General features: G+C 43.7%; 1 protein-coding gene across 2 annotated transcripts in view; it reads left to right on the top strand.

The window, feature by feature from the left end:
• Positions 1 to 227: 227 nt before the first annotated feature.
• Positions 228 to 18,751, top strand: part of CDIN1 (CDAN1 interacting nuclease 1) — a 379,309-nt gene continuing 360,785 nt past the window's right edge. The window contains exons 1-2 of one of the 2 annotated variants that reach the window (XM_044271970.1): positions 228 to 429; positions 15,862 to 16,029. In XM_044271970.1, the coding sequence (XP_044127905.1) occupies positions 15,929 to 16,029 (101 nt within the window). In that variant the 5' untranslated portion in view covers positions 228 to 429; positions 15,862 to 15,928. The remainder of the gene's footprint in view (positions 430 to 15,861; positions 16,030 to 18,751) is intronic. The other variant, XM_044271972.1, reaches the window with a different exon arrangement.

Here is an 18,751-nt window from a genome sequence, read left to right as displayed (position 1 = left end):
CCTAAAAATACTGTCCCTCTTTGCAATTTTTAAAAGTTGGGAAGTATGTGTCCCCCCCCCCCCCCCCTCTTTTTCTTTAATTTCCACTTATCCTTCTCTTCCTGCTCCTTCTTCTTCCCCCCTTTACTGTTTTTCTATGTGTCCTTCCTAATATCTTCTCCCCCGTTCTTCTTTTTTTTCCCTTTTCCTTTCTCACTCGTCTGCTTTCAGTATCCTTTTACATTACATTTCCACATTCACGCGCCATTGCCAGTTTCCAATATGGCCGCCGCATGCACTCGTCCTTAGTGCACATGCCCAGGACATACCCACAATCCCTCAGCACGTCAGCTCTGTGTAAACTCCCGGGCATCCTCGCGCAGGAGCAGTACTACTCCTGGACGCACACCAGTGACGTCACAGCTACAAATACACGCTGCCTCTGCTCAGGTATTTATTCCAGGGCTCGTGCCTCCTCCACCACCATTGTACTGATAGCAGCCAGCCCTGCTGTGTCCCTACTGTCCCCCTGAGTACACGCAGTTGGTGACATGCTCCAGGCTGGTCACATATTATGTATTGTTTTTTCAATGGTTTCTCTGCTGTATTAGTCCCTGTGCTGCTGAAGGTCTTAGGACAGAAACGTCCAATTTCTGGCAATTACGCATCTACTTGTGTACGGACTATATGCGCCAATAATATGCATATGATATTGTATACATCCTGGCCCATGACTGGCCACCACATAGCAGGACTGCTGGTTTGTCCTGTTCACACAGTGCGTTTTCTTCTTACACAGGTTTTGATGGTCTCAGACGGCTTTACCTCCAGTGTGTACATGTCCTGTTCATGTGATGATCACCAGCAGAGGACCTACCTGTCCATCACATGACCAGAACTTAAAGGGGTATTCCAGTTCTTGCAGACTGCTGGATCCTCATTGACTGCAGGGAGGTCCGGCGGGATCAGGCCTATTTTCATCATAAACGCCGGGTTTCGGCTGGACAAAATCTGTTGCATGCAACAGTCTCTTGCCTGGCTGACTGTTGGCATTCGCGCCGGATCTCCGATGTGATGTGAACGCAGTCTTATTTGTTTAACCCCTTCAAGACCAAGCCAGTTTTCACCATCAGGACCAAGCCACATTTTGCAAATCTGACATGTTTCACTTTATGCGGTAATAACTCTGGAACGCTTTTATATAAGCAATTCTGAGAGTGCTTTCTCGTGACATATTGTACTTCATATTAGTGGTAAATTTGAGTCAATGTTTCACCTTTTATTTAAAATAAATAAATAAATATTTCCAGAAAATTTAGAAAAATTCACATTTTTTATTTGAATGTCTCTGCTTTTAAAGCAGATAGTGATACCTCATAAAATAGTTGTTACTGTACATTCCCCATATGTCTACTTTATGTTGTCATCATTTTTTGTAAACGTAATTTAATTTTTTTAAGACATTAGAAGGCTTAGAATTTTAGAAGCAATTCTTAACATTTTTAAGAAAATTTCCAAAACCCACTTTTTAACCCCTTAAGGACCGGGCTCATTTTCACCTTAAGGACCGGGCCATTTTTTGCAAATCTGACCAGTGTCACTTTAAGTGCTCATAACTTTCAAACGCTTTGACTTACCCAGGCCGTTCTGAGATTGTTTTTTCGTCACATATTGTACTTCATGACACTGCTAAAATTGGGTCAAAAAAGTTATTTTTTTTGCATAAAAAAATACATTTTTTACCCAAAATTTTGAAAAATTAGCAAATTTCAAAGTTTCAGTTTCTCTACTTCTGTAATACATAGTAATACCCCCAAAAATTGTGATGACTTTACATTCCCCATATGTCTACTTCATGTTTGTAGCATTTTGGGAATGATATTTTATTTTTTGGGGATGTTACAAGGCTTAGAAGTTTAGAAGCAAATTTTGAAATTTTTGAGAAATCTTCAAAATCCCACTTTTTATGGACCAGTTCAGGTTTGAAGTCATATTGTGAGGCTTAGATAATAGAAACCTCCCAAAAATGACCCCATTCTAGAAACTACACCCCTCAAGGTATTCAAAACTGTTTTTTCAAACTTTATTAACCCTTTAGGTGTTCCACAAGAGTTAATGGCAGATGGAGAAACAATTTTGAAATTTCTATTTTTTGGAAAATTTTCCAATATAATCAATTTTTTCCAGGAGTAAAACAAGGGTTAACTGCCAAACAACACTCAAAATGGGTTGCCCTGATTCTGTAGTTTGCAAAAACACCCCATATGTGGTCGTAAACTACTGTTTGGCCGAACGGGAGGACATAGAAGGAGGGGAACACCATATGGGTTTTGGAAGGCAGATTTTGCAGGACTGGTTTTGTTTATACCATGTCCCATTTGAAGCCCCCTGTTGCACCCCTAGAATAGAAATTTCAAAAAAGTGACTCCATCTAAGAAAGTACACCCCTCAAGGTATTCAAAACTGGGTTTACAAACTTTGTTAACCCTTTAGGTGTTCCACAAGAGTTAATGGCAGATGGAGAAACAATTATGAAATTTCAATTTTTTGGAAAATTTTCCAATATAATCAATTTTTTCTAGGAGTAAAACAAGGGTTAACTGCCAAACAACACTCAAAATGGGTTGCCCTGATTCTGTAGTTTGCAAAAACACCCCATATGTGGTCGTAAACTACTGTTTGGCCGAACGGTAGCACATAGAAGGAGGGGAACACCATATGGGTTTTGGAAGGCAGATTTTGCAGGACTGGTTTTGTTTATACCATGTCCCATTTGAAGCCCCCTGTTGCACCCCTAGAATAGAAATTTCAAAAAAGTGACTCCATCTAAGAAAGTACACCCCTCAAGGTATTCAAAACTGGGTTTACAAACTTTGTTAACCCTTTAGGTGTTCCACAAGAGTTAATGGCAGATGGAGAAACAATTATGAAATTTCAATTTTTTGGAAAATTTTCCAATATAATCAATTTTTTCTAGGAGTAAAACAAGGGTTAACTGCCAAACAACACTCAAAATGGGTTGCCCTGATTCTGTAGTTTGCAAAAACACCCCATATGTGGTCGTAAACTACTGTTTGGCCGAACGGTAGCACATAGAAGGAGGGGAACACCATATGGGTTTTGGAAGGCAGATTTTGCAGGACTGGTTTTGTTTATACCATGTCCCATTTGAAGCCCCCTGTTGCACCCCTAGAATAGAAATTTCAAAAAAGTGACTCCATCTAAGAAAGTACACCCCTCAAGGTATTCAAAACTGGGTTTACAAACTTTGTTAACCCTTTAGGTGTTCCACAAGAGTTAATGGCAGATGGAGAAACAATTATGAAATTTCAATTTTTTGGAAAATTTTCCAATATAATCAATTTTTTCTAGGAGTAAAACAAGGGTTAACTGCCAAACAACACTCAAAATGGGTTGCCCTGATTCTGTAGTTTGCAAAAACACCCCATATGTGGTCGTAAACTACTGTTTGGCCGAACGGTAGCACATAGAAGGAGGGGAACACCATATGGGTTTTGGAAGGCAGATTTTGCAGGACTGGTTTTGTTTATACCATGTCCCATTTGAAGCCCCCTGTTGCACCCCTAGAATAGAAATTTCAAAAAAGTGACTCCATCTAAGAAAGTACACCCCTCAAGGTATTCAAAACTGGGTTTACAAACTTTGTTAACCCTTTAGGTGTTCCACAAGAGTTAATGGCAGATGGAGAAACAATTATGAAATTTCAATTTTTTGGAAAATTTTCCAATATAATCAATTTTTTCTAGGAGTAAAACAAGGGTTAACTGCCAAACAACACTCAAAATGGGTTGCCCTGATTCTGTAGTTTGCAGAAACACCCCATATGTGGTGGTAAACTACTATTTGGCTAAACGGCAGGACATAGAAGAAGGGGAACGCCATATGGTTTTTGGAAGGCAGATTTTGCTGGACTGGTTTATTTACACCATGTACCCTTTCAAGCCCCCTGATGCACCCCTAGAGTAGAAACTCCATAAAAGTGACCCCATCTAGGAAACTACGGGATAAGGTGGTTGTTGTTTTGGGACTATTTTTGGGGTAAATTTGATATTTGGTTGCTCTATATTACTCTTTTTTGAGGCAATGTAACAAAAAAATTAAAATCTAAAATTGTTTCTACATTCGCTATTTAGTTTTGTGGAACACCTAAAGGGTTAACATAGTTTGTAAAGTAACTTTTGAATACCTTGAGGGGTGTAGTTTCTTAGATGGGGTCACTTTTTTGGAGTTTCTAGTCTGGGCTACATCAGGGGGGGCTTCTAATGGGACATGGTGTCAAAAAAAAAACTGTCCATCAAAATCTGCCTTCCAGAAACCGTATGGCGTTCCCTTCGTTCTATGCCCTGCCGTGCGGCTATATAGCCATTTACGACCACATATGGGGTGTTTCTGCAAACGACAGAATCGGGGCAATAAATATTTAGTTTTGTTTGGCTGTTAACCCTTGCTTTATTACCGGCAAAATGGATTTAAATTGAAATTTTGCCCAAAAATAGGTGTTTTGGCACCGTTTTTATTTTATATTTTTAACACCGTTCATCCGAGGCGTTTGGTCAAAAGTTATTTTTATAGCGACGACTTTTACGCACGCGACGATGCCCAATATGTATGGCTCTCAGACTTTGGAGACACTAAGCAGGCATCCTAAAACTGCGGCCCTCCAGATGTAAAACTACAATTCACACCATGCCCTGCTGATGGCTGTAGGTTGTCTGGGCATGCTGGGAGTTATAGTTTTACAACATCTGGAGGGCCGCAGTTTGAGGATGCCTGCACTAAAACTAATATTTTTGGGGGAAAGAAAAATAGTTTTCGTGTCTCCAAAGTCTGAGAGCCATAGTGTTTTATGTTCTCTAGTGAACTGTTGGGGATTATAAAAATTTAGTACTCCATGGAAGTGTGATACTCCCTGAAGCAATCGATAACGCAGAGGCCCGGATGATCGGGGCACGTGTCGCACTGAGTGGTGGTGTCCTTCCGTATCCCCCTCCTGCGACACACTCTGCACTTTTTTTGGGTTCGTCCCTTCTTTCCAGTATAGGGGACCACACCTGGAAAGTGTTGGCCAGGGACGATCCGGGCGCCTCCAGTTCCCGAGGTACTCCGGCCTGCTCTTTCCCGGTCCGAAAAGATCAGGTCCTTGAGGACTGCCTCATAGAATTGGAGGAATGTCCCTGTGCTGCCAGCGCTTCGGGATAGTACAAAAGAGTTGTACATGGCAACCTGCACCAAGTAGACCGCAACTTTTTTGTACCATGCCCGGGTTTTGCGCATGGCGTTATATGGCGTGAGGACTTGATCCGAGAGATCAACTCCTCCCATATACCGATTGTAGTCGACGATACAATCGGGCTTGAGGACCGTTGCCGCGGTACCTCGCACAGGGACTGGGGTGGTGCCGTTACCGTGGATTGTGGACAGCATAAGGACATCCCTCTTGTCCTTATACCTGACCAGCAACAGGTTTCCACTGGTAAGTGCACGGGTCTCACCCCTGGGGATAGGTACCTGGAGGGGGTAGGCAGGGAGGCCGCGCTGATTTTTCCGCACGGTCCCACAAGCGAACGTAGATCTGGCGGCAAGGGACCTGAACAAGGGAATGCTGGTATAAAAGTTATCCACGTACAAGTGGTAACCATTATCCAGCAGTGGGTACATAAGGTCCCACACGAGTTTCCCGCTAACACCCAGAGTGGGGGGACATTCTGGGGGTTGAATACGGGAATCTCGCCCCTCGTACACACGAAATTTGTAAGTGTACCCTGAGGTACTCTCACAAATTTTGTATAGCTTCACGCCATACCTCGCTCGCTTTGTGGGAATATATTGGCGGAAACTGAGTCTCCCCTTGAACGCAATGAGCGACTCATCAACCGCGACCTCCCTTCCAGGTACGTAGGCCTGCTGAAATGTGGCCCCAAAGTGATCGATGACAGGCCGTATCTTATACAGCCGGTCATAGGCAGGATCACCTCGGGGTGGACATGCTGCATTATCGGAATAATGCAGACATTTCCGGATGGCCTCAAACCGGGAGCGTGTCATGACCATACTGTACAGTGGGGTCTGGTACAGGACGTCCCCACTCCAGTATTGCCTGACACTGGGTTTTTGGACTAGACCCATATGCAGCACGAGGCCCCAAAATGTCCTCATTTCGGCTGCACTGACCGGCGTCCAGCCACCGGGTCTAGCCAAAACTGAGCCTGGGTTTTGAGCGACGAACTGTTGGGCGTACAGATTCGTCTGCTCCACCATCAAATTCACCAGTGGGTTACTGAAAAAAAAACTAAAATAGTCAATTTCAGTAAACCCCACTGTGGGAATCTGGATTCCAGGATTGCCAGCGAAATCCGGAATCTCAGGCTCAAAGTCCACTGGGGGACACCAGCTAAGTTCATCGGCAGGGGTCTCCGGTGAACTTATTTGGTGGGCCGGGAAACCAGTACGAACCCCAGGGCGGCTCGTACTAGGGTGGGCCACAGGATCCCTAGCATGTGCGGCCCCTGGCTCCGCCTGGCGGCGTCTCCGCCGCCTTGGTGGCTCATCGTCATCCGATGATGATGAGGAGGATGCTGATGATAAGAGGAATGTGGGGTCATCCTCATCCTCACTGGGGCTCTCGGAGTCGGAGGCAATCTGGGCATATGCCTCCTCGGCCGAGAACACCCGGCGGGCCATGGGTGTGTGTGCGTGTAGGTGTGCGTGTGTGTAAAACTTTATTATATGTGCGTGTGTGTGGGGGCAACGGGTGTTCGCGTACTAAAAAAAGGAAAAAAGGGCAAGTGTTAGGAAAAAAAAAAAGTTGCTGATTAGCGGTACAACGCTGATCAGCGGTGGGGCAGGCGATGCGCTAACAGTGGACGGACGCTAAAAAGTGCCGACCAGTCAGCGAACGCAGAAAAAAAGTGGTGGTGAGGGGGCTAGTGGTGGTGGTGGGGGGGGGGGGTTGGGGGGAGTGGTGGGGGGATGGGTGGAGGGGGTGGGGGGGCTGGTGGTGGTGGGGGGCTGGTAGGGGGGGGCAAGTGGCAGGGGGGGGTCTGGGGTCTGTTAGATGGATCAAAAAAAGTTTTGTGTAAAAGTTAAAAGTTTTTTTTTTTTTTTTTTTTTCCTAACTAACTTTTCCCTTCTTTCCCTGCCTAACGATGCCTCTCCCTCACTGACCCTAACCTACCTGGGTGGCGATGGGTGCAGGAGGGTGATGGATGGCGATTAGGGGGACACAGGAGCTGGTGCTGGACGATGCTGCCGGGTGCTCGTGCAGAACAGGAAGAGGAGGGGAGAGAGGAGCGCAGGAAGTTTGAATCTCGCGCCTCTCTCCCCTGCACCAATCAGCACCCTGGACAGCAGTGTTCAGCACCAGGGCCAGCACCGCCTCCTCAAATCCTCGGACTGCGATTGGTGGTGTATAATTACGCCACCGATCGCAGTCTTTTTCCGGTTCATCGGGTCACCGGACACCCGAATGGACCGGAAACGCAGAAAACCGCAGGTCTGAATTGACCTGCGGTTTTCTGCGATCGCCGATACGGGGGGGTCAAATGACCCCCCCCTGCGTTGTTACGGGATGCCGGCTGAATGATTTCAGCCGAAATCCCGTTCCGATTAACCCCCGCGGCGCCGGAATGCCGATTTTAAGTCAGGACGTACCGGTACGCCCTTGGTCCTTAAGGACTCGGGAAATAGGGCGTACCGGTACGCCCTGTGTCCTTAAGGGGTTAAGGACCAGTTCAGGTCTGAAGTCACTTTGTGAGGCTTACATAGTAGAAACCACTCATAAATAACCCCATTTTAGAAACTACACCCCTCAAGGTATTCAAAACAGATTTTACAAACTTTGTTAACCCTTTAGGTGTTTCACAAGAATGAAGGTAAAATGGAGGTGAAATTTTAAAATTTAACATTTTTTTGCAGATTTTCCATTTTAATCAATTTTTCCCCGTAAGTCAGCAAAGTTTAACAGCCAAACAAAACTCTATGTATTACCCTGATTCTGCAATTTACAGAAACACCCCATATGTGGTTGTAAACTGCTGTACGGGCACATGGCAGGGCGCAGAAGCAAAGGAGCGTCATTTGGGTTTTGAAGGGCAGATTTCACTGGGATAATTTTAAGCTGCCATGTCACATTTGAAGACCCCCTTATGCACCCCTAGAGTAGAAACTCCAAAAAAGTGTCCCCATTTTGTAAACTACGGAATGAGTTGACAGTTTTTTGGGTACTATTTTGGGGTACATATGATTTTTGATTGCTCGATTATTATGCTTTTGTGAGGCAAGGCGGCACAGTTTTTATTTTAGTTTTTTTACAGAGTTCTCCTGACAGGATAGATGATGTGTTGTCTTTATAGAGCAGGTTGATACGGATGCGACAATGACAAATATGTGTATTTTTTGTTGTTTCAGTTTTACATAATAAAGGATTTTTGAAAACAAAAATAATGTTTTTGTGTCTTCATTTACTGAAAGCTCCATTTTTTTTTTCCTGCCAATCGTCTTGTGCAGGGGCTCTTTTTTTTGCAGGAAGAGCTGACATTTTTATTGGTACCATTTTTGGGTATATATGATTTTTTGATAATTCAATATGACACTTTTTTGGGGCAAGGTGACAGTGTTAGGCTACTTTCACACTAGCGTTCGATCGGATCCGTTCTGAACGGATCCGATCATAATAATGCAGACGGAGGCTCCGTTCAGAACGGATCCGTCTGCATTATTTTAGCATAGAACAGCTAAGTGTGAAAATAGCCTCGTACGGATCCGTCCAGACTTTCAATGTAAAGTCAATGGGGGACGGATCCGCCTGAAGATTGAGCCATATTGTGGCATCTTCAAACGGATCCGTCCCCATTGACTTACATTGTAAGTCTGGACGGATCCGCACGCCTCCGCACGGCCAGGCGGACACCCGAACGCTGCAAGCAGCGTTCAGCTGTCCGCCTGTCCGTGCGGAGGCTGAACGCCGCCAGACTGATGCAGTCTGAGCGGATCCGCTCCATTCAGACTGCATCAGGGCTGGACGGCTGCGTTCGGGTCCGCTCGTGAGCCCCATCAAACGGAGCTCACGAGCGGACCGACGAACGCTAGTGTGAAAGTAGCCTTAGGGCTCATGCACACGACCGTAGGACCTCAGAGACATACGGTCCGTGAGCGGGCCATATGTCCCGTAGCGGCATACATAGGTTACTATGATGCTGTGTGCATCGGGCCGCCCGTGGACTATTGTCCCAGACTCATATGATATTGTGATATTTTTATAGAGCAGGTTTTTACGGACGCAGCAATACCTAATATGTCTATGTTTTAGCATCTCCATTTTCTGAAGGCCATATTTTTCTTTTATTATTTGGGCGATTGTCTTATGTAGGGTCTCATTTTTTGCGGAAGAGAAGACGTTTGGTACTATTTTGGGTTGCATATGACTTTTTGATCGCTTGGTATTACAGTTTTTGTGATGAAAGGTAACAGAAAATTGCATTTTTTGCACAATTTTTATTAGATTTTTCATGGTGTTCACCTTAGGGGGAAAGTCATATAATATTTTTATAGAGCAAGTTATTACAGACGTGGAGATACCCAATATGTCTACTTATTTATTTATTTTCAGTTTTACACTTTAAAGAGGACCTTTCACTAGTTTAAAAACTAACTATATCAGTGGGCAGAGCGGCGCCCAGGGGTCCCCCTGCACTTACTAGTATGTCTGGGCGCTGCTCCGTTCGCCCGGTATAGGCTCCGGTGTCTGCAGCTCCCTCTGTTGTACTTGTCAGAGTTTTTGTATTAGACTCCTTTCACACAGGCGAGTTTTCCGTGCGGGTGCGATGCGTGAGGTGAACGCATTGCACCCGCACTGAATCCGGACCCATTCATTTCTATGGGGCTGTGCACATGAGCGGTGATTTTCACGCATCACTTGTGCGTTGAGTGAAAATCGCAGCATGCTCTATATTGTGCGATTTTCACGTGACGCAGGCCCCATAGAAGTGAATGGGGTGCGTGAAAATCGCATAGCATCCGCAAGCAAGTGCGGATGTGGTGCGATTTTCACGCATGGTTGCTAGGTGACAGTCTATTCACTGTATTATTTTCCCTTATAACATGGTTATAAGGGAAAATAATAGCATTCTGAATACAGAATGCATAGTAAAACAGTGCTGGAGGGGTTAAAATAAATAAATAAAAATTTAACTCACCTTAGTCCACTTGATCGCGAAGCCCGGCATCTCCTTCTGTCTCCTTTGTTGACTAGGACCTGTGGTGAGCATTAAATAGAGGTAAAGAACCTTTGATGACGTCACTCCGGTTCTGTATTCAGAATGCTATTATTTTCCCTTATAACCATGTTATAAGGGAAAATAATACAATCTTCAGAAAATCAATCCCAAGCCTGAACTTCTGTGAAGAAGTTCGGGTTTGGGTACCAAACATGCGCGATTTTTCTCACGCGAGTGCAACGCATGACAATGTTTTGCACTCGCGCTAAAAAATCGCGCATTTTCCCGCAACGCACCCGCCTCTTATCCGGGCCAAAAAACTGACGCCCGTGTGAAAGAGGCCTTAGGGTTGTCCCTTGCTGCAGCGCTGGCCAATCGTAGTGCACAGCTCATAGCCTGGGAGTCTCAGGCTATGACATCAGCGCAGGTCCTTTTGCAGGTCCTGCAAGAAGAAGAAAGAAGACTGCCCGATCAAGTGGATGAGGTGAGTAATTTTTTTATTCTTTTTTAACCTTCAAGGGAAATTTTACTTATCATTCTGTATTAAAGAATGATATTATTTTCCCTTATAACCATGTTATAATGGAAAATAATAAAATCTACAGAACACCGAACCCAAACCTGAACTTCAGTGCAGAAGTCCTGGTTCGGGTCTGGGTACTACATTCAGTTTTTTATCACGCGCGTGCAAAACGCATTCAAAGGCTTTGCACTTGTGCAGGAAAAAGTGAACAACTGAACGCAATCGCAGACAAAACTGAATGAAATTGCGTGCCTACTCGCGCGGGTTTGCCGCAATGCACTCACAACGCTTCCGGCCCTCACCCACGACGCTCGTGTGAAAGAGGCCTTGGTACTATTTGGGGGTACGTATGTCTTTTTGATTGTAATTACACTTTTTGTGATGTAAGGTGACAAAAAAAATAACACTATTTTATGGTGAGGGGGCTTTATTTTTTTTTTTACTTGAAACTTTAATTTTTTTATTATAAAAAAAACACTTTTTTTTACTTTTTATATTTGTCCCACTGTGGGACTTCACCTTTTCAGGGTTTGATCCCTATTTCAATTCAGTAAAATACATTCTATATTGTACTGAATTGAACTGTCAGCCTCTTACGCAGTAAGAGGCTGACATTTGCCTAGGAGACCCAGCCCTCAGGCTGGATCTCCTGGGCTTCTGTAGCTGGCAGGGGCTGCCATGGCAGCCATCGGCCCCCTGTCAGCGTGGGAGGCCGATGGAGTCAGAGGGAGCTTGCTCCCTCTGTAACCCCCGCACGTGCCGCTGTCAGCGGCATGTAAAAGAGTTAATCCACCGGCATCACTTCATACATCGATGCCGGGGGATGTAACAGCCGGGCCTGTGCTGTGGATCGGGCGGTTACAGCTCCTGCACCCGCCCAATCACATCACGTACAGGCACGTGAGGATGCGGCAAGAAGGGGGTTAAATAATAGGAAATCATAAAACTTTCTAATATACATGCATTTAGAATTCTGCATACATACCTTTGTCGTATCAGGAGGTTGACCCCTATATGCAGAAGAATGGTATAGCCCATGTATCAGTCCTGTGTAATGTAGCCATGGCCTGACATGCCATCAGTCATGTGACACACTTTACACCCCGACATTCAGTAAAACATAGAGGACACATTCATGGGATAAGTACTAGGTCTAGTGGTGGAGTCATGATTTTATTGTGGTTATTGCAGTAACTACATCATTATGTGCCTGTTTGTTGGTAATTCGTAAAATGGCTGCTTGTCTCTAAGTGATGTCATGTTTTGTGTAAAAACAAACACACACTCCTAGATCTGCTTGTACACTAGCAGACATGATGAGGTGCTGCTGTAGGTAGGAATGCTGTATATACTACACATGTTGTGCTCCCAGTACACTACTATTCACCTAGTAGATACCTGGGCAGTTAACTGAAAGCCGGGTCACACGATACTTGTCAGGGTTACTTGACGGCTAACATGACTAGAGCTATGTTTAGTCCTATCTAGTTCTCCTATGGATGCAGTTTACAGGACTAAAATGGACTGTACCGGTTTTTTCTATAGGGATAGGCAAATGCACGAATATAGTAAAGGTCTGCTAACAAAATTTTATATAGATATATTAGAAAAGTATATTAGTATAGTATATTTAAAAAATGTTCCATACCCTAACATAATAAATGTACCGTAATCGCTAACACCAGAATACTACTTAAAAAAAAAAAGGTTTACTGTCAATAAGCAGAGATCTAGAACATCTAGTTAATGCACTTCTCATTCTAAAGGAATAGATGTCATACAGATTTGGGGCTCATGCACACAACCGTGGTTTTGGTCCACACTCGATCGGCATTTTTTGGGGATCAGACGCGGAGCCATTCACTTTAATAGGGCTGCTCTGCGGCCCGCTAAAAAAATATAAAAATAGAACATGTCCTTTTCTTGTACGTTTTACGGACAAAGATAGGACATTTCTGTAGAGGGTAGGACGTTCCATTCGGCAAAATGCGGAACGCACATGGCCAGTATCTGTGCTTTGCAGATCCACAATTGGTGGACCGCAAAAACAGCAATGACCGTGTACATGAGCCCTTAAAGGAACTACCTCAATAACTGGAGTCTGTCAGCAGGGAATTCACTGGTAAACCAGGCACAATGTCTGTGGTGCCACTGCGGCTGAACAGCACATTTTACTTTCACAGTGAACACTGAGGAAGAAAAGACTGACCCTGAGGTTTGCGGCTTTAGCCTCATTCAGCGGAGCTAATCTGTATTTGAACACCACACCAAAGAGGGATATGTTCTTTCTTGACCCAGTTTGGATATCTGCTGTGTGCACGCGCCCTATGCGCTTATGTACACAACAGAGGGGTATGTATGGCCTCCAGCATGGATCTGTAAATCCTCTGTGCACTGCCATGCAGGCTGCAATGGACTCTGTGTGTACAGAGATATTGTTTTAACGTGAATTCATTTGAGAATAAATAGGCTTAAACAGGCTAAGTGAATAAATATATTTATGTAATAAAAAACATAGAGAGTAGTAAAAGTGCGGTAAATAACAATCACTGGCTGCAACACAATAGGGGTAAACTCCTGTCGCTATGTCGTAGCATATGTTCGACATCCTATGGTGATGCAAGAGAGTGATAGTGACCTTACAACATCCAAACTGGATGATGTTCTCAGCTAAGTTCCCCTATTTGCCTTGATGCTTAAAACTATACCTTTTCCGCCCTCCTCCTAAGGATGTCCAGTGTGCAGCATGCATGTAATAATTCAGTAATGCAGCTTATCAGCACAATGGGGGATTTGTCTATCTAACTATCCCTAATCACTCCATTACACAGAATATAGAAGATGGTATAATTAAAGGGGACATAACCAATCAGTAGTTAATTAAGTAGGTAAAATACCTGTACAACAGATATTCTTCTCTAGAAGCCATGCCCTACCTCTGATGGAGCAGGGCTTGGTTTATGAACAATTCATATGGAGTCAGAAGGTAAAAAATAACCTGTGTATAACTCCAGTATCATTGAGTACAGTAGGGGGACGTGGGAGCCCTATTGCAAGACAGGGCTGTGTGCATGAGCCCCAAGACTAAGCACCTCAAGTGTTACAAGCTTATCATATTAAAATGTTGCCTCTGAGCAATAATGTCTATTTGCTTGTACAGTATGGACATATTTAAGATTCGATGAGGAATCTGGAAAATGTAATGTTGAGTGTTCAGGATTGCGGAATAGCGGCCCATAGCAATGCCCATGACTAGAAGGAGCATGTCCGTTCTCCGTGCATCTGCAACTTTAACCCTGGGTTTAGACCTGAGCGTTCTGAAACGAGCGCTCTGTATGCGCGATTGTACCGGCGTTTACAATCGCGCATACAGAGACAAGCGAACACACATTGTCGCGCGTTCCCGAAAGTCTATGTACGGGAACGCGCGACAAACGCCCCCAAAAAAGCTCAAGAACTTGTTTGAGCGTCGGGCGTTTTGTAAAACGCCCAGGTGAGAACCATTCCCATAGGGAAGCATTGGTTTCTCCTTGTTGAGCGTTTTACAGCGCATAGGAACGCGCTGTAAAACGCTCAGGTGTGAACTTAGGGTAAGGCTGAGTTCACATCAGCGTTCAGCCTTTCCGTTCCGTTATAGGAGCAGGAGAACGGAAAGGACAGATTCCCCACATAACTGAGCCGAACAGAGCCTACAGCCCCATAGACCATAATGGGGTCCATTAGGCTTCTGCTCAGAGGAAGATTTTTTTAAGAGGAGACAAAAGTTGTGCGTGCGGGAATCCGAATCCGTCCTTTCCGTTCTTCTGCTTCTATAATGGAGCAGGAGGATGGAAAGGCTGAACGCTGCCGCTCCGCAATCCTCAGTGCTGCCTCCCGTTGATATGAATGGGAGGCAGAAAGTAGGCGGTTGCTGCTGGGTTTTTGATGAAAATTTGGCGCGGCTGTCCATGTCAAATTCTGCTGTAAAACCTAGTGTGTGAACGGACCTCAAGTGAAATAGTCTTAGACTCCTGCAGAGCTGGCCATATTCAGTCCTTCCTGCTCTTCTCCCACAAACTCATTTCTGCTCTGTACGACATTTGAGAAATGTGATGTCCACTTTCACCACTTTAATCTCTAGCTCTAAAAGTTAGTGCCTTGTGAGCGGTGCGATCACAGCAGAATGCGCAGTGTGGGTGGAAGTCCTGTACGGCTTTGTCTTGCACCCTTTTCTACCATACAGAGTAATTTGGATCTTCCTGTGATTTGTGTGTCTTCTAGATGCCACGTATTATGGGCTCTAAGTGAATTTCTCTTTTAACTGGTGAAAATCTTATTCTCTTTGAATTTACTTTGCCGGGAATGGACAAAATCCAGCTAATGTTACTAATGTGCTTACAAATTACAGCCGGTGTCTAATCCTGACATTTCTTTTTATTCATCCTCGCTGAAATCATATCTTCTCTAATGGCTTCTCCAGATCTATAAATGCTGCGTTCTGTTACTGGCTCCACATATGGGCAAAGTCAATTAGATGAGTAGTTTTTCTTCTTTAAACTACATGAAAACTTTGTCACACAGAAGATAGCAGTAAAAGTGAGAACGAATGGCCCAGATATCGCACCGACCCAGTCACGAGCATCTGTCTGCTGTGGTAGATGCCAAGGGAATGCCCTGTGTGAGACTGGCTGCCGTTTGTATGAATATTCTGCTAATCCTTTCCAGAAGAACTGGAAGGACTAGAGAACCTGGACCATTATTTTGTGTTTGGTAAAAGTAAATTTCCTCCATTTTTCATCTTACTAGGTCCAGAATTCTGTGATCATGATTTCTTTCTTTATTTTACAAATTTGTGAGCCCCTTTTTCTGTTCCACAGCTCTTTATCCCCTACAGTAGTGTTATATGATAACATTCTGCCACCACTAGGGGGAGCTTACTGCATACTGTGTATACAGCTAGCTCCTAAGCTCCCCCAACTGGTGGCAGAATGTTACCATTTAATGTACCCATGTGGTTGTAGCACTGGCTGGTATATATAAATTACTCAACACACATTACTGAACCTAAAACCGACCTGGTGTTTATTGGGGGTCATTTGCTGTAAGATAAAGCCTAGAAATAATCAGTTGCTGTTTGTTTTGCAGGGATTCTATAAAGGTTGACCTCTACCCTTGCTTCTTTTGACTGAAGCTGAACCGGTTTAGCGCAGAGATGAAGCTGAGTAAAGCGCAATACGATGAAGTCGCCCGCTTCATTACTAGACTGAAGCCCACAAGGCAATGCATGAGGCATCTGAAGGAGAGGTTCCCCCAGTAAGTCGGGCTTATGCCCTTTATTTTCTGTATCGGTAAATCCTCAACCAGTCGTTTGGGTGTCACATGTAGGCCTTCATGATGCCTGCTTGTAGCTGCAGCACCATTAATTGAGGTCTAGCAAATGGGTCATAACGAAATGACGGGCTCAGGGTCGCTTGTACAGGTGACATAGATGGCAATAACGAAGCTCCTTACTGTCAGCCAGTGGTAGGCAACGCCGGCAGAGAGTGAGGAGCTTGTTCTTGCTAACCTCTTAATGCAAAATGATGTAAATGTACGTTATCTGCATGTTGGGGGAGAGTGGAGTGAGCTCACTCCATACATGATGGATGCTGTCTGTGCAATGCAGCTGACACCCCACCGCAATGACCTGAATGGGAGTTACCCCATGTCCTGGGATGTCACGGTTAATACAATGCCGCATTTAAGAGCTTAGACACAGGGGGCTCCCTCTATTCTGAGCACCATAGGACTGACACTTGGCTCCTAGGTCAGCGCCATATAGCACCATAACTGCCTCACAAACCTTCCAGGGCAGGAGCGCTGCACTGCAAAATAATGTTGAACCCTGAGCAGGGTGGATTTGATTTAAATCATAGTTTTCTACATAAAGACTAATTCTTGCTGGTATAACTTATAATATGCAAGTAGATGAAGATTTTTAGAACAACAACTTTTCATATTAGTTTGATTAGGTTGATTCTGTATTCATAAGGTTTGTAGAAGTTATGATTAAGGTATTTTTCTCAACTCTGTTCATGTAACATTTTTGCTGTGAAGAAGAGGCATGTGATCTCTGCTGAGTCAAATTCTGTTTTGGAAACTGCAAAAGTAAACCAAGCATCTGTGATAATATCTTGTAGGCAGAGAAACTGCCCAATAATCTTACAAAAACCTCTGGAAGAGCATGACATTGTGAATGGATTAATGGAATTTATTTACCAAAAAAACTACACATATAGAAACAGTAGAATGTGTCGGCAGATAAGAACCATTTGGCCCATCTAGTCTGCCCAATATACTGAATACTATGAATAGTCCTTGGCACTATCCTATATTAAGGATGGCCTTAATCTCCTTCACTGTATTTGCAGCTACCACGTCTGCAGGAAGGCTATTCCATGCATCCACTACTCTCTCAGTAAAGTGATACTTCCTGATATTACTTTTAAACCTTTGCCCCTCTAATTTAAAACTATGTCCTCTTGTAGCAGTTTTTGTTCTTTTAAATATTCTCTCCTCTTTTACCTTGCTGATTCCCTTTATGTATTTAGCAGTTTCTATCATATCCCCTCTGTCTCGTCTTTCTTCCAAGCTATACATGTTAAGGTCCTTTAATCTTTCCTGGTAAGTTTTATCCTGCAATCCATGTACCAGTCTAGTAGCTCTTCTCTGAACTCTCTCCAAAGTATCAATATCCTTCTGGAGATATGGCCTCCAGTACTCAGCACAATACTCCAAATGAGGTCTCACTAGTGCTCTGTAGAGCGGCATGAGCACCTCCCTCTTTCTACTGGTAATGCCTCTCCCTATACACCCAAGCATTCTGCTAGCATCTCCTGCTGCTCTATAACATTGTATGCCTACTTTTAAGTCTTCTGAAATAATGACCCCTAAATCCCTTTTCTCAGATACTGAGGTTAGGACTGTATCACTGATTTATATTCTGCTCTTGGGTTTTTACGCCCCAGGTGCATTATCTTGCACTTATTAACATTACATTTTAGTTGCCATATTTTTGACCATTCCTCTAGTTTTCCTAAATCTATATATTTTCCTCAAAAAGCATTTTATATAAAAAAAAATCTGATTTAAATAAAAAAAATATTGATTTTTATCCACCCTGACCCTGAGAGTATTTACATATTATGGTGTATGAATTGATGGTAGTGACCTATGGCACACGCCCAGTCCCGCTATTACAAATGGCACATTTTCACCTCTGTTCTTTTTCATTAGTAATGCTGTGTAAATGCAGGTAACATTTAATTTGGGTCTCTTCAATAAAAGGGTAACAGTACTGTCCTGTTCATGCGGTCGTTGTGATGAGATGCAAGGTGGTGTCACACACAGTCCTTTTTTATCATGTTTGTGGACCTTTGCATTTTTTGTTATGTTTTTTTCCTGTCGTTTTGTGCTGCATTTTTTTGGTAAAAGAACATTATTAGTGTACTATTATTATTAATTTACAAACATGCATTTTTTATGAGTGTGTAAACAAAAAATGCTGCAAAAAGCTACAAAATGCCACAAAAAAAAACTGGAAAAAACCCCCCACTTAAAGCTGATATATATATATTTTACGAAAAAAATGCACACTTCATGACCACTACGTGGTGGATAGAACCTCTTTACTTCCTGCTCCATTCACTGTATAGTTCCAGCGTTGGCAGTTGCCCAAAACAGTTGATTGGTGGAGGTGGCGGGTGTCAAGCTTCTAATTACATATTGGTGGCCCATCTGGAGGATAGGTCATGAGTATCAAGAAGCTTGCAATACCCATTTAAGGGGTATGCGCACAGCCATGTTTTTCTTCAGTATGCTACCCATTTTTTTTTACGAATAGCAAACTGACCTACACATTTGTGCGGTTCCATGTGTCCAATCTGTAGATCCCATCACAGGTCCTAATTCTAAACATACTTGTGGATGAGAAGAACCTTTCTAGTGGTGGGGGTGAGAAAATACTTTTTGTGAACTGAAAATACAACCATGTGTA

The sequence above is a fragment of the Bufo gargarizans genome, chromosome 11, assembly GCF_014858855.1.
Source record: "Bufo gargarizans isolate SCDJY-AF-19 chromosome 11, ASM1485885v1, whole genome shotgun sequence".
Lineage (NCBI taxonomy): Eukaryota > Metazoa > Chordata > Amphibia > Anura > Bufonidae > Bufo > Bufo gargarizans.
Note: the sequence above shows the minus strand (reverse complement) of the source record. Positions and strands in the feature narration are given on the sequence as shown.